Below are 17,043 nucleotides of genomic sequence, written 5' to 3' on the forward strand. Positions count from 1 at the left end.
ATTTCAGAGACCCAATATCAACCAGTCCATAGATTTGCCTGTATTCTCCCCAAACTTATTAAGGGGAGTACTGCCTGCACTGTCTGGATGTGCACAGGCAATTACGTTTCTATCTGGATAGAGCTAAGCAGTTTAGATGATCAGAACAGTTATTTGTATCCTTTGCTAGTGCAACTTTGGGCAAACCTATGCCTAAGATGACTCTGTCCAGATGGTTAAGGGATTGCATATCTTTCATTTACACAAAACAAAAGCTAAAACTCCCTGTGCTGGTGAAGACCCATTCTGCCAGATCTATGGTGACTTCAGCTGTTTTTCATTCTAAAGCTTCCATGTCAGAAATTTGCACAGCTGCAACATCGGCTAAACCACATACTTTTATTCCTCATTACAAATTGGATATGGTTTCCAGGGGGAAAACCTGCTTTGATTCTATGGTTCTCAGGAATGTTCTTCCATAAGGCCACCCAGGATATGTGGTAGCTGGGGACTCTGTCCCACATGTCAAGAACAGATGAAGATTGACAACATAAGGTGAAGAAGTTGTGTCTTACCATAGCGTTCCATCTGTGTTGTCGATCTTCATCTATTCTTGCATCCCTCCCGCCTGCCCTCTTCTTTAGACTTCTGGTGGAGCGACATCCTCTTCTGGGATATTATTGTTTGGGATACCTTGGTCAAGGTTTCTGACTTGTATTAGAATCTTCTTCTGTCTGATTGCAAACTTCATCTGAGGTAATGTGGAGAGGGACACTGTGGGTAGACTTACAGCTCAAGGATTTTTTTGGCTGACTTGACCTATATATCTGCTGGTTTGGTTCCAAGCATAGGAACCATAACCCACAAGTCAAGAATAGATGAAGATCAACAACACAGATGAAATGTTATGGTAAGACATAACTTCTTTTTTTTCTGGAGGATCAAAGTAATTTTTCTTGCAGAACAGGAGAAGGAGAAAATACAAAAGTTTGTCCAACAAAAGGTGAGCCATCAAACAGAAGGGGACTCTGCTTTTCATTTTTCTGATTATGAAGACTTTGCCAGTAAAACCTTTCCAGTGTTCCAAACGAAAATTCTTGAGAGACCAGAAAAAAGTACAGGAATTGACTGGGAGTACTTTAGATTTGAACCAGAGTCTGGGGTTGGGAGAGGGAGATTAACACGAAGACCAGCAATACTGAAATTGGTGATTAAATGTAGGACTGTAAAGCATTAGTCACATTTGTAAAGTATGGTTTTATAAAAAAAAAATAAAGTGGCAGAGAAAGACTGGATTTTTTGTTGACTTAAACTTGTGGAGTGAGACGAAAGGCATATAACCCACTTCATCTCATTAATGTTTACAAAGACACTAACAGGAAAAAAGTAATTGTAAGTAAAACAATTGTATTTAACTATATATGTATGAAACATTTCATGATATAAATTGTATGTTATATAGTAAAGCATTTTCAGTCTTAGAGACCAACACAGTGTAGGTGGTGACAACCTGATCAGCACCCTAAACTTGGGCGATTCAGTGACCCTATCCTGATAGAGCAGCTGTGACTATGCACAGCATCCAACCCATAGCCCCCTACACAATCCCAAACCCTCCCCTCTCTGTGCAGGGAGGCCGCCTTCCTACAGCAGTGGAAACTCATCACCAGAGATCCTACACATCATAGAATAGGGCTGTTACATTCAGTTCAGGGTTAGTACCCCCTCTTCCTAGGGAGTCAAACCCCCAAAGGACCAAGAGGGGGTTCTGCCTCCCATCTTACCAGACCTTCTATCTACAACAAGGATCTGTTCAGTCTGTTCCTGCAGGGGAAGAGGGCACAGCATTTTTCTCAAGAATCTGCCTACTACCAAGAAAGGACAACACCTAGAGATCAATCTTAGACATGCTATAGCTGAGTAAGTTTCCTATACCTTCCAAAATTCAAAGTCAGAACTCTCTTTGAATCCAGCTATTTATTTGCCAGTGTTTATTCCAATATCTGAGGAATAAAGCAGAACAAATCCTACTTTCCCTGGATGTATACCGACAGATCGGGTATTACCTTGACAAGACAAAGTTACAAATAGAGCAGAACAGCTGCTAGTGGCCTTTGCAGGCAGGCCCATCTCCAAACATAGGTGGCCAACCACATTACTTTGTTATGCTCATCATAGTAAGCCATTACCAGCCCATGCTCCTGCTCACTCCACCAGACTCAGGGCAGCTACCACTGTGTTCCTTAAAGGTGTACCTACCCAAGTCATTCTGGAAGCTGCTTACGTGTACCACTGTCCACACCTTTACCAGACAATACCATTTAGGCACTGCCTCCAGGGCTAGGGCAGGTTTTGCTACTGCTATCCTACTGAACCTGCTATCTCAATGGCCACCAAGCAGCCTACCACCCAACCTGTAGCTCAAGCGACTTTTTCATTCATTGTCAAATTTGGCCAACTAAGTTTCACCAGATTGTTCTTATGACATTATTCTTGATCAGGTGTCCTACTGTGTGGGTTATATTAACCATGATTGTGGGAATTTCCAGTGATACAGTCAGGGTCACAGCAAAACCAGACCCTATACTGTCTTTCTTTGTGAACTCCTCTTTAACTTTACAGCTCATATCAATACTCTTATTAGATCCTCAAGTCTGTGTCAGAAGCCAGGTCACAGGGATCAATTTTAATGTGCCTGTCTTAAGTCATGAACACTACACTTTTTGTTCTTTACTCACAGATCAGCAAGCATTCAGATGGGTTTTCTTTCACAGTGGTTATGCTGGGCATATACCCATTCCATCCCAAGGAGTTGGCATGAGGAGGGGGAAGTGTTTTGCTACACACTTCCATGAGATATTACTCCTAGTAACCCTCTGTACTTGCAGGTGAATGTTTTCAACACATCTACAGCCTGCACCAAGGATTTATAGATAACGCTTTGCCTGGGATCCACATACACGTAAACATAGCCTTCTCCCTGATAGTTTTGCAGATACAGCTTTGTCATTCCTTCTTACCCCAGCTAGCTCCTCTAGTGGCCCTATTGACAAACTGAACCTAGGTAGTCACGAGCAAAGCTTGTTCTCTGTATACCTTGGAAACTGCCAACAGCCTACAAAAGGGTATCACTAGGACCAATGACTGGTGTTGGAACCATGGCCTGAAGCTTAACGCAAAAAATTGCATTATCCCCTTTGGAAAAAACTCAGTTCCCACGAATCCCCACATTAATGGGAGACCACTGAATACTGAAGGGGCCATAAGAGATCTGGGCACTCAGGTCGACAGCCACCTCCCCTTTGACCACCACATTGCCACTGTGGTCAGAAAGTCCTTTTACGTGGCATATCTTATAACCAAAGTTTTCGCATCCAGGAAGAAAGAGGTCATCATCCATCTCTACTCATCCCTCATTAGACCAATCATCAAATATAACTCCCCGTTTGGCATGTACCGGACCAGACACCTACAACAGCTAGAAAGGCCACAAAAGTACCTCACAAAAAGGATCCCTGGCCTTAAACACATGTCCTACATGGACAGACTCGAGAAACTTCAGCTGTTCTCAGTCTCTTATCGTCTGCTTAGAGGTGATCTCTGCTTGACTTACAAAGCCACCTCCAACCCGGCCCTACTTGAAATGCCACACCTAAAGAAATCCCAATCCCCCACGCCACATGCTCCAGAGATCACAACCTCATTTCCACAATTAACAGAGCATGCTAGAGGGACAGGTTCATCATCTCCCAAAGACTGCCCATACTCTGAAATAAGCTTCCCATTCATGTCAAGCAGAGCACCTCACTGGCCCTCTTCAAGAGAAATCTTGACAAGTGTATAGATAACAGAAAGTTCACTCCAGGGGCCATTCCAGTTGCTCTACTGGATAGGAGCACTGTGAACTAACATCGGGTGGCACGGTGCCTGGGCAATTTGTTTGGGCTAGGCTTGTAAAGGCTCCACGGCCATTAGCCTAGTACACACCTATGAACCACTTTTTTCTCATATGAATTGCTTTGTGTTACTAACTTTATGCATGTTTTACTGAGTCGGATAAAACAGTATTAAGAAACATTTTATACTTTACAAGTGGTTTTAACTGTTGTACTTTTTTTCCCCATAGTTACTGGCTTGCATGACATCGATGAATATATCCAAGCCCAGCTGCTTTTAGCTGTAAGTGTACTTCATTGTTTTCTGTCTACAATCTTGCTAGTCTTGTTCAAAGGTATCTGTTTTTGTTTACATGTGTTTGCATCAAAGAGAAGAATAAAAGTAAGTTGACTCTGCAGAATAGAGGGGTTGGCCTTGACATCTCAGGCAACCTGTGTTTGATTAGCACTCTGACACTGAATGAGGATAGATGAAAGTGAACTGCCAATGCTAGTTTGTGCATGCCAGGGGAATGCATTGTCAGAGTCCAGCTACAAAAGCTCCAGATGGGTGAAGGCCACTGATTGCAGCTGTTGCACAGAGAACATGAATGCACACACTTTAGCTGGGGGTGTAGATATGTGAAAGTGTACACTTACAAAAGACAATGGTAATAAGCATTACTCTGCGTTTTCTGTTTGGTGGTGGGGATTTCAAGAGCTTTAGAAGATGTGATCTCTTCTGGGTGATAGCAGTACTCCCTAGTTCTTTGCCGGTGTCGGGGGAGTGAATGTTTTGACAGAATGTAGAGAAGTTTGATAATCATGGGGTGATTCCCCACCACAAAAAAAGTAGATTTAGTCATAGTGCCTGAAATAATGTAATCTTGTGTCATAATAGTCTTTCTTTTAGGATGTATAAAGAGTATAAATTGCTGTTTTGTGAATTACCGCATTATATGTAAACTGTGAAGCTTGTCAAAGAAAATTGAACAGCAGTGCAAAAATACGTGCTGGTACATTGAAAAATAAATAACACTAGGGGAATGTGGTAATGACACAAGTAGTTAATGACAGTCTAGACAATATTAAAACCAAGAACTGTAAGAACAAATAGAAAAGTTACAAAAGAAAAGTACTTATAATTGGAAAAGTAAAGGAAAAAGATTAATTTTCTTTTTGCAATGGCCATTAGTTGGTAAATTTCCTCTGATATTATTTGTTAGTCATGTAAGGAGCAGTCCTTCCTCACCCCTTCCCTGCATCCTCTTGTTTAATTGACCACATGATTACTTTTGTGCTTTAGTTTGTGTTTTAGTTTTCTTTCTAAGTTGAGAAAATGTGCATAAAGGTTTACCCAAAGTTTATAAAGCTGCAAACATTTTAATCGGTTCATGACATTTTCAGAGGAGTATCATTAATTATAAATGTAGATGGCTGCAGAATTGTACCAAGGGAAGTTGGTGCCATGAGCAGCACACCCATTTCATACATATACTATAGAACATTTAAGAAAAAAAAAAGATTTAACAGCTTACAAGCTGCCAATTAAATTTTAGCAACATTTTGTGAATTGTTCATCTGTTCTCCTTTTTTAAAGGTAGCTTTACTAAAGCACAGTTTGATAGGTTAGAAAGTCTATTAAGAGATCTCATAAAAAGCTGTTAAACTTTTAATTTTCAACACATGCTGCAATTTGATGCTTGTGTAAGTTTCATAGTTTCATAGTATAGTACTAGGCTATCTGCCCTGGGGCATTTGTAAGCCTAGCCATAGTGATGTGGCTTTTGCCACCCTAGAAATGGTACAGAAATGTACAGAATAAATCTAGAATACTGTGCCTCTGTCTAGTAGTGACACAATGAAGGTCCCCTTATATAATAGAATTAGTTTACTGTGCCCCTGTCTAGCAGTGACACAGATGTGACCCCTGGGGTAAACTTACGATCTCTCATCCACTCATCAAGATTTCTCTTGAAGAGAGTCAGTGAGGGCTCTGCCTATCACGAACTGGGATCCTGTTCCAAAGCATGGGAAGCCTCTGGGTTATGAATCTGTCCCTCCAGCATGTCCTATTCATACTTGTGCTGAGGTTTAAGTCTTTAGCTCTCGTGGTCCTGATGGATTTGGATTTTTGAGGTGGAGCATGTCCATCAGATCATGATTGGACATGGCCTTGTGCCAGGCAGAGATCACCTCTGAGCAGGCGGTATGCTACTGAATAGAGCTGAAGTTTCTTAGTCTGGCAGACTAAGACATATGTTGGAGACCCTTGATCCTTTTGGTGAGGTACTTTTGTGGTCTCTCCAGCTGTTGCAAATGCCGGGTGAGGTACATACCAAATGGGGCATTGTACTCAATCATGGGTCTGATGAGGGAGGAATATAGGGGTACAATGACATCCTTGGATCTGGATGTGAATCCCTTCATGATGAGGTGTGCGAGGTAGAATGTTTTCCTAACCACTTTGGCAACGTGGGTGTCAAATGAGAGGTCGCTGTCTACTTGGGTCCCTAGGTCTCTGATTACCTTTTCCATACTCAGTGGGTTGCTGTCTATGTGATAATTTGTAGGTACTTTGTTTTTTCCAGAAGGGATGACTATACATATTTTGGCATTTAGTTTAAGGCCGTCCATAGAAAGCATTTGTGAAGGATTCATTGTGGAATGTGCTATCCACTGGCACAGTGGGCTTAAAGGATACCATCTCAGTCTTAAGAAGAGTGAAGTCTGCTTTTGAGAAGTTTTTCACTGTGGTCTTTTGTGCTGGGGGTGGAGGTGGGATATGTATATCCAGGGTGATTAGTTTGTGGTCAGATCTCACTAGTGAGGGGTATACTCCGTGTGGAGCATTTTGTCCCCATGATTGTGATGATCAGGTCTAGTATATTATCTCCCCTAGTGGGAGAGGTGACTAGTTGTTCCAGTGCATTTGAATTTATGAATTCCAGGAACCTGTGGGCTAGGGTATTAGGGCTAGAATAATGTACCCAATCTATGTTTGGGTAGTTGAAGTCTCCCAGTATGATGGTGTTTTGTGATACATTCATATCCTCCAATATCTTCAGGAAGGCTGAGTGGGGTTCTTGAGATTGAAGGGTGGTCTGTAACATGCTACCAGTTGTATAGCAGTTTTGCTTATGATTAGTTGCATCTGTATGGTCTCTGATGCTTCATGTGTTGTTACTAACCTGGAGGTGTGGGTGTCCTTTATGAATATGGACACTTCCTCCTTGTGGTTCGGCCCAGGTTTTGGGAAAAGCATGATACGAGGTATAGCCTGGTAGTGCTGGGGTGCTCTCAGGAGCCTTGAACCAGGTTTCAGTTACTGCACAGACGTGTATGTTCTCCATGCTGAGGAGTGCATCAAGTGCCTGCATCTTGAGATTTAGACTTCTGGCGTTGAGCAGCATTACCCTTAGTTTTTTCCATTTTGTTTTCTAAGGAGGTGGGTTTGTCTTTGAGCCTTGCCTAAAAAAGGCACTATGGGAGTGGCAAGAGCCTTAGCCACTATCCGGAAGCCCAGTGGTGACAGTTGTAAGCCATCCCTTGCGAAGCAGCGTGGCTTGTCCAACATATCATCCCAGGCGGACAGACATTGGATCCCCTTTGAATGACACCAGTACTTGAGCCAATTGTTAAAGCTGATCATCTTGTCTTTGTATTGTGGTATCATTCTTGGTGAGGGCAAGATGCTGCTCAGTGTCAGGAGAGCTCCTCTATGTCTCTTTTCATGTAGTCCAGGGAGGTACGTCTCAGGTCATTCACACCAGCATGGACAATGACGGAGTCATATTTGTACTTGCTTTGGAGTGACCTGAGGCGTGTGTTATGTGGCGATCCTAGCTCCCGATAGACAGCTCACAGTCACCTTTTCCATGTTCAGCCTGGTCAGTGGGACATCAGTGTGTCTGACTATGGAGTCACCTATTACTAGTGTATCAGGCAAGGTGTTTGGCCTTAAGGGCTGCGATTGGTCGACACACTGATTTATTGAAGTATGTGTTGCATGTGTTTTGTTTTGAGGTGGTGGATTTTGGATGTCTGCTTTGGGAGCCTCTGTTGTTTTGGTAAGTTTTTATTAGAGCCTCGAGTATGTCTTTGTGTTTTTATGTGTTTGGTTTGCAGTTGTGGTAGGTCTATGTGGGACTGGGATTGTTGTGTGTGTGGTTGCCATCTCCTCCTGTCTGGTCATGCCAGCCCTGAGTTGAGAGAGTTCAGCCTCCAGTTTGGCTATATAGTTGCATCTCTCACATGTATTTGTGTTTGTTGAGAGGAGGAGAAGGTTGTCTGTACATGAGACAATTGTAGCATTGTCTCAAGATACTCAGATTGACCAGCTGAACTGGAGACGACGCCAGTAATCTACCACTCAACATGTTAGAACAGTATAAGGGAGTGGTATACCTTTAAGGGAAGTGGATATTCACAGGGGTGGTAAGTAGATGTAGTGCTTTACTTAGTACGAGAGTGCTTACTTAGTAGAGAAGTATTGAGAACAAGTGCTAGGCTTATAATACAGTGAGTAGTCTGGTTATACTAAGAGTAGAGCTTCCTTAAGGGAAAATTTGAAGAGCAGACTTGGAGGTGTCCCATTCATCCCACACATGCTGCACTAAGCATAATTAAGAAAACTAAACTTAGTTTTATAGTCAGCTTTTAGAAAATGTAATCTATGAAAAATTGCAGACAGCTGTAAATGCTACTCAGTATGATTTTAGTCCGTGTCATCTTTCAGATGAGACATTAAACCAAGGTGCCCCATCTGCTTAAGTTGGTGATAGTTTAGGTGGATGTAACAGTACCTATTGAAAAGAGCAAGGAAAGTTACCTGATGCTGGCCAAATTTCTCCGAGTAGTAGAAATACCATCTTGGGTCTTCACTGAAAAGAGGCTATTAGCCTAGTGGGGCTAACCCAGTCAAAAAAAATACCCTGCCTTTTTCTGTAAGGGGAGCTGAAGAGCTTTTCCTATGAGTAAATTGAGAGGAACAGGAATGACTGATCCTGACAACAAAATTAGAGTGCTACAGACAAATTGTGTGAAGAATTATACTACTGAGAGCAGTTTCTCAATATTTCAGATGGTTTAAATTTTAAAACAAAAGATGGATTAGGGAGAGCCCATTCAAAACGCATTTCTTTCTTGGTCAGATGTAATGCAAAGATGGGACACCAGTGAGGATGAGGTACCCACCCCATCCACCCACTACCTTTCTTTCCACCCCACTAACTGCCTTGATTATAGCAAGCTCGGATGCTCATAAGGCCACTACTTATTATACAGCAGGAACTTCTTATTGTAACAATTGCTAATGTCTGTTATGTACTTTGCAGATAAAGATTCTAGTTGTCTGCTGATGGTACTATGTTTTTCATCTGTAACTATGTTTGTAATTGTTAATTGCTATGTAAATCCAATGTAACTACTGTCTGTATATTTTAACTGTGGAGCTTTTCTCCCTGGGCCTCCATTGAAAATGGACCTACGTCCAGTCGGACACTCCCGTTCAACAAATGTAAATAAATAAATAAGGTACAAATGGAAGTGTTTCTGAAAAACAAAGGAATAAATGTGATGTAAATGTTAAAGGGGACAGTACATCAGAACATGATAAAGTGTTGCAGGAAGAGAGAGTTATGTGGCAGTAGTCAGGAAAATTTTGAAAATGGGGTTCACTGAAAGAAGATGGCTAATGGTGACAGTATCTTTTCAAAAAGATAGGGTTATTTTGAGATATTTCATTATGGACAGAATAGCTGAGCTGTTGGACTTCACTGGATGTTTCATCCCTTGCAGTTGGGGAGTGAACTTTTCTGTGATGACTGTTGACATCCCTTCTCTGAGCCAGTGATCAAGGAGCCTCAATCCTCACCACAAACAACAGTGGGGGAACGTTCACTTTGAGAGAAATACACATACATAGTATCATCAGATGCAGCTCACTGCACCAAGCACAATTTCCCTTAAGCACACAGGGAACATTGTCCAGTCCTGGGACTGGACTCTCTCCAGACCCCAAATAATAAACCACACTGACCACTAACGAGCTCTGTGTCCCTGTTTCAAGTAGCTGACACACACACACACACACACACACACACACACACACACTGAGATTTAATTTTTACAGACACACACACACACACACAAAGGGCTGGCACAGATTACCTACTCTGCCACCCCTGCCCATGCTATAAGTTAGTATCACTGGCCAGCTACTCTAAGGCTCTTCATAGGTTCATACTAGGCTATCTGCCCTAGGGCATTTATAAGCCTAGCCAGAGTATGTTTGGCTTTCGCCACCCATTTTAAATTAATTTTGCTATGCTCTTTTTCGAGGTTAGTATACTGTGCCTCTGTCTAACAGTGACACAGAAGTGATACCCGGGGTAAACCTACGATCTCCCATCCACTCATCAAGACTCCTCTTGAAGAGACTCAATGAGGGACTCTGCCTAACCTGGACTGGGATTTTATTCCATAGTGAAGGGAGCCTCTGGGTTATGAATCTGTCCCTCCAGCATGTCCTGTTTATTTCAGTGCTGAGGTTCAAGTCTCTCGAGCATGTAGCTCGATGGGATTTGGATTTTTTGAGGTGCAGCATGTCCCTTAATTCCAGGTTGGACATGGCCTTGTACGTCAGGCACATGTCACCTCTGAGCAGGCGGTTTGCCACTGAGTAGAGCTGGAGTTTCTTTAACCGGGAAGCATATGGCATCTGTTTGAGCCCTTTGATCCTCTTGGTGAGGTACTTTTGGGGTCTTTCCAGTTGCTGCAGGTGTTTGGTAAGGTACATCCCAAAAGAGGCATTGTACTCGATTATGGGCCTGATGAGTAAAGAGGCACGATGACCTCCCCTAATCTAGATGTGAATCCCTTCATGATTAGGTGGGCTATATAAAATGTTTTTCTAACCACTTTGGCCACGTGGTTGTCAAATGAGAGATTGCTATCAACTTGGGTCCCCAGGTCCCTTATTACTTCTTCTGTACTTAATGGATTACCACCTATGTGGTAATTTGTGGGCACTTTGTTTTTGCCAAAGGGGGATGACTATACACTTTTTTGGCGTTTAGCTTGAGGCCATGGCTCTGGCACCAGTTGTCTGTTTCTATGAGGCCCTTTTGGAGGATGCTTGTGTCGGCTGGAGAGTCGATTAAGGCGCCCAGTTTGCAGTCATCTGCGAACTTGGTCAGCCACAGTCCTTCCGTGTTGGCCTGTACCTCCGAGAAATATATACCAAACAAGAGAGGTCCCAGGACTGAGCCTTGTGGGACGCCACTTGTAACTGGTTTGGAGTCTGACATGGCTCCAGCAATTCTAACCATGTGGGTTCTGTCCTTGAGCCAGTTTGCAACCATCTAGTGACATAGGGGTTTATATTTAAGCTGGTGAGCTTATCTATAATGCCCGAGTGGGGTATTTTATCGAAGGCTTTTGCGAGGTCCAGACAGGCTGTGTGGACCACCTTCCCTCACAATGGCCTTGGTGACTGTTTCAAAGAAGTCAACCAGGTTTAAGAGGCAGGATCTGCCCTTAACAAAGCCGAACTGGGTAGGATCCAGTGTCTGTAGGTCCCCAGTATCTTTATTTATGAGGTCCATGATGATCCTTTCCATAGCTTTGCAGACCAAGCTAGTCATGCTTATGGGGCGATAGTTTCCAGGGTCCGTTGAGGCACCACCTTTGTGGAGAAGGACCACTGTTGATGTACGCCACTCTTTGGGTACATATCCTGTAGTAAGGCTGAGATTGAACAGTAGTTTTATGTTTGGGTTTAGCTCTTCTTGGAGTTCATGTAGGATGCAGCCTGGGACACCATCTGGTCCCATTGATGCTGTGTTTTTTGCTTTGGAGAGTGCGGCTCCCACCTGAGCATCTGAGATGTCAGGGGGTCAGCACTCTGCTGGGATAGATATTTGCTCTTTTGGTGGGGAGGGGGGGGGTTTGCGCTGAACCTGTCAGCTAGGATGTTGGCAGTGTCTGTGGGATCAGTGTATTTTTTGTCATTTTGGACTAATTCTGAGCATATCTGGGAATTCCCACCCAGGTTCCTAACATAACTAAAGAAAGCCTTGTGATTATCCTTAGTGTCCTGTGCAATTTTTCTCTCGAAGCTGGCCTTTGACGATTTTATGAGTGCCCTTAGTTTTTTGCTAATACTGATCAGAGATGCCTTCCCTTTTTGGGATTTTGCTCTATCATGTAGTAGCTTCCTTCTTCTATTATATAGTTTGTTTATGGCTGGGGTCCACCAGACAGGTAGTCTGCCTTTGGAGGATTGGGTCTTGGTTTTATTTGGGATTAGATGATCCATGCATTCCTGAAGGTGTTCATAGAATGCATTTTTAAAGGATTCTGCGGTCTGGGCCAGATTTTCCACAGGCCGGGGCTTTGAAGGATTCCACCTCGGTTTTGAGGAGTGTGAAATTTGCTTTAGAGAAGTTTTTCACTGTGGTTTTCTGGGCAGGGAGTGGGGTCGGGATGTGAATATCCAGTGAGATCAGTTTATGGTCTGATCTTACCAGTGAGGGATACACTTCTGGTCTGGAGCATAGAGTCCCCATGTTGGTGATGATCAGGTCCAGTATGTTTTCCCTCTTGTGGGAGTGATAACAAGTTGTTCCATAGCATTTGAGTTTATGAATTCTAGGAACCTTTGGGCAAGGGTGTTGGAGCTAGAGTAATGCTCCCAATCTATGTTTGGGTAGTTGAAGTCACCCAATATAATGGTGTTCGGAGTGACCTTCATATTTTCCAGTGTTCTCAGGAAGGCCGAGTGGGGTTCCTGGGTTTGGGAGGGTGGTCTGCAGCAGGCTATAAACTGGAAGGCAGTTTTACCCACTGTTAGTTGCACATGGATAGTCTCTGATGCTTCGTGCTTTGCCACCAACCTGGAGGTGTAGGTATCTTTGATGAATATGGATACTCCCCCTCCTTCTTAACAGGGTATCAAGTTATACAGAGTGAAATTAATACTAATACCAATGGTAAGTGATTGAACATCAAGACTTTCAGGAGCATGATGCCACAGCATCACTAAATAAATATACATGCTCTCAAAGGTTAAATATTTCCTAAAACAACCAGCCACAATGAAAAGTTTAAATATATTTAGTATAACATGAAAATAGTGATTATCTATTTACAGTAAACACTAGAGTTTCAGACACAGGAAATACTAAAAATAACACAGATGGAAAGATTCACACAGATACAGAAAAACAGTACTTAACTAATCTCACTATATTTTCCTGACTGATCTAAAGAAGTGCTGTTTCCTACTTAATACAGCAAGGCAAGGAGATATGGGTAAGTGCTCTGAAACTTCTGTCTCCTCATCATTTCAGTGTTGAATTACAGAATGACATCACATCTGGTCACCTTACTCTGTGGTTCTCACACTACCCACTTTACTAGAAGCTGAGCCAGAATCTTGCACACATGTCACAATACACACACACAGCTTTGCTAAGATGTGTTACAGCATCTGGAAGCTATAAAACCATTTCAACACGTTCACCCTTCCAGGGTAGCAATTAGTTCACAACTAAGGAAATAAACAGGATTCCTAGTCCTTGTTTTCACAGTTGTTATGTATCCGGCTGCATTCAGACCTGCGAGATGCAATCTTTATGGTTTATACAAAGTAATTTCATAAGTTGGTACTAGGCTAGGGCCAATACAAGCCTAGCCATAACAATTCCCTGGATATTTCTTCCCACAATATTTACTTCCCTGGACCCCTGTCTAGCAGTGCACCTGACATGATCCCCGGGGTGAATTTCGTATCTCCCGTCCAATCATCAAGGTTCTTTTTGAAGAGGGCCAAGGAGGCACTCTGCTTGACATGTATGGGCAGTCTATTCCAGAGTGTGGGGAGTCTCTTGGTCAGGAACCTATCCCTCCAGCATGTTTTGTTCATTGTGATGAGAAGGTTTAGATCCCTGGAGTGTGTGGCTTTGAGGGATTGGGATTTCTTTAAGTGGAGCATGTTCAACAGCTCAGGGTTTGACATGGCCTTGTATGTTAAGCAGAGATCACCACTGAGTAGATGATATGCCCCGCTGTTGCAGATGTGTTGTGAAGTACATACCAAACGGGGCGTTATACTCTATAATGGGTGTAATGAGGGATGAGTACAGTGGGACCGTGACTTCCTTTTCCCTGGCCTGGATGAAAAGCCCTTAGTGATGAGCTGTGCCACATAGAAGGATTTCCTGACTGTTGTGGCGATGTGTTTATCAAAGGTGAGACCGCTGTCCACCTGTGTCCCTAAGTCTGTCATCACACTTTCAGTGTTTAGTGTACTGCCACCTGTGTGGTAATTCATGGGTACATGTTTTTTCCCAAAGGGGATAACTATACATTTCTTGGCATTAAGCTTGAGCCCATGGCTCTGGCACCAAGCATCTATTTCTGTAAGGCCCTTTTGTAGAGTATCCACATAATTTGGGAATTCAATAATGGCTTCCAATTTGCAGTTATCTGTGAACTTTGTTAGCCAAATCACTTAGTGTTGGCCTGTACCTCAGAGAAATAGATGCCAAACAAGAGCAGTCCCAGGACTGACCCCTGAGGAACTCTGCCTGTCACTTGATTGGAGCTGGATTTGGAGTCTGCTACTCTTGCAGTCTGGGTTCTGTCAGTAAGCCAGTTGGCAACCCATCGTGTGACGTAGAGATTTATGCCCAGCTTAGTAAGTTTATCTATGATTCCAGAGTGGGGGATGGTGTTGAGGGCCTTGGCGAGGTCCAGATAGGCTGTGTGGACCGCCGTACCCTTGTCCACAGCTCTGGAGACTGATTCAAAGAAGTCAGCCAGGTTCAGGAGACAAGATCGGCCCTTCACGAACCCAAACTGGGTGGAGTCCAATGTTTGAAGGTTGCCAATGTCTTTGTTTATAAGTTCCATGATAATGCGTTCCATGCTCTTGCAGATCAGGCTCGTCAGACTGATGGGGCGGTAGTTCTTGAGATCTAAGGTGGATCCCGCCTTGTGGAGTGGGATAACTAGCAGTGCACCACTCAGTGGGCATGAAGCCTGAGGTGAGGCTTTGATTAAAAATGACACTTAGGTGAGGTGCCAGTTCATTTTGTAGGTCAGGTAGTACACAGCCCAGGATGTCATCTGGTCCCATGGATGCTGTATTCTTAGCTTTGGAGAGTACGGTTTCTATCTGTGTGGCCATGATTACCGGAATTTGGCAATCATTTGGTATTGAGATGGGCCCTTTAGGGGTGAGGGGAGGATGAAGTTGACATTAAATCGATCTGCCAGGATATTGGCAATATCCTTGGGATCAGTATATTTAATGCCATTCTGTTGTAGCTCAGAGCAGATCTGAGCATTGCCATTTAGATTCTTGACATAACTATAAAATGCTTTGTGGTTGTCTTTGGAATCTTAGGCAATTTTATTTTCATAACTAGCTTTTGATGATTTTATGAGGGATCTCAAGCTTCTTACTGAGGCTGGTAAGGGAGTTTTTTGCATCCTGGGATTTTCCTCTTTTCTGAAACAGTTTCTTCCTTCTGTTGTATTGTTTGTTTATGGCAGGGGACCACCAGATTGGCTTCCTTTTTTGGAGGAGAGCATCTTGGTTCTACTTGGGATGGCACGATTCATGCACAAGTGGATGTGCTCGTACAGTGCCTTAGTATAGGATTCGGCAGTCAAACTTTCAGATCCCGTCTGCATGGGTGTCATGAAGTTTATCACTTCTGACATGGGTAGCATGAAGTTGGCTTTGGAGACGTTTTTTATGTAGGTTTCTTTACTGGGGGGTGGGGGTGGGATGTGGATGTCAAGGGTGATTTGTTTATGGTCAGACCTGACCAATGAGGGGGTGACCACTGGTGTGGAGCCTTTATCTCCCATGTTGGTAATGACTGGGCCTAGGATATTGGAACCCCTGGTGGGACAATGGATTAGTTGATCCAGGGTGTTGGAATTTATGAATTCCACGAACAGTTGGGAAAAGGTGTTGGTACCCGAGTAGTTTTCCCAGTTAATGGCAGGGTAGTTGAAATCACCCAGTATTAGGGTGTTTAGTTGTATCTTAATATTTCCCAATATGTTTAGAAAGGTGTAGTGAGAATCTTGGGGCATGGTGGGGGGATCTGTAGCAAGCTACAATTTGGATTGCAGTCTTACCTATTGTTAGTTGCACCTGGAGAACTTCAGATGCAACTAGCCTGGAGGTGTGAATATCCTTGGTGAATATGGATACTCCTCCACCTTTAGTGTTTCGGTCTTGGTTTGGTGGCCAAAAAGTGTGGTAAGAGTTGTAGCCTGGTATTGCAGGGTTGCTCTCTGGAGCCTTGAACCAGGTCTCAGTTACTGCACAGATATCTATGTTCTCCATTTTTAGGAGTGCCTCAAGAGAGTGCATTTTGAGGTTTAGACTTCTAGCATTGAGTAGCATTACCTTCAGGTTTTGCATTTTTGTATCTGTTACAGTTCATAGGTTAGTACTAAGCTAACTGCTGTTGCGAGCCATTGTAAGCTAGCCAATTGTCCCTTGTGAGACTCAAACCCTGATCCTTTTGTTTGTAAGGCAAGCACCTTAACCATTAGGCCACCCTCCCACCTAGTGGTTTTGTCCTTTGAATCTTGTCTAAAAAAGGCACTGTAGGGGTGGCAAGAGCTTTAGCCAGTAACGTGAATCCCAGGGGTGACAGGTGCAGACCATCTCTGGCAAAGCATTGTGGTTTGTCGATTGTCTTCCCAGACGGATAGATACTGAATCCCCTTTGAATGACACCAGAAGCTTAGCCTGTTGTTGAAGTCAGTAATTTTGTCCTTGTACTTTGGTGGTATTCTGGGCGAAGGCAGGATGTTACTCAGGGCTAAGGTCATACCTTCCTGGGCCACATGATCTGAGAGCTCTTCCATGTCTCTTTTCATGTAGTCTAGGGAGGTATGCCTCACAACATGGACAATGACAGAGTCGTATTTGTACTTGTTGTGGAGTGATTTGAGTGCATGCGTTATGTGGTGGATCGTGGCACCCGACGGGCAGCTGACCTTAATTTTCTCCTTTTTCAGCCTGGTGAGTGGGACATCAGTGTGCCTGACTATAGAGTCATCTATGGCTAAAGTGTTGGGTACATTGTCTTGTTTTAGGGGCTGTTGTTGGGTGGCACACTGGTGTTGTGAGCTATGTGTCACTTTGGTTGTGACT

General features: G+C 43.4%; 1 protein-coding gene across 2 annotated transcripts in view; it reads left to right on the forward strand.

Moving 5' to 3' along the window:
* FTSJ1 (FtsJ RNA 2'-O-methyltransferase 1) overlaps positions 1-17,043 on the forward strand; it is a 1,029,035-nt gene that overhangs the window by 447,813 nt on the left and 564,179 nt on the right. The window contains exon 6 of one of the 2 annotated variants that reach the window (XM_044080307.1): positions 4,106-4,158. The exons of the other annotated variant lie outside the window; for it this stretch is intronic. Within the exon in view, the coding sequence (XP_043936242.1) occupies positions 4,106-4,158 (53 nt within the window). The remainder of the gene's footprint in view (positions 1-4,105; positions 4,159-17,043) is intronic. 2 annotated transcript variants of the gene reach the window in all.

Source organism: Protopterus annectens, chromosome 8.part0, assembly GCF_019279795.1.
Source record: "Protopterus annectens isolate FY-2018-M chromosome 8.part0, PAN1.0, whole genome shotgun sequence".
Lineage (NCBI taxonomy): Eukaryota > Metazoa > Chordata > Ceratodontiformes > Protopteridae > Protopterus > Protopterus annectens.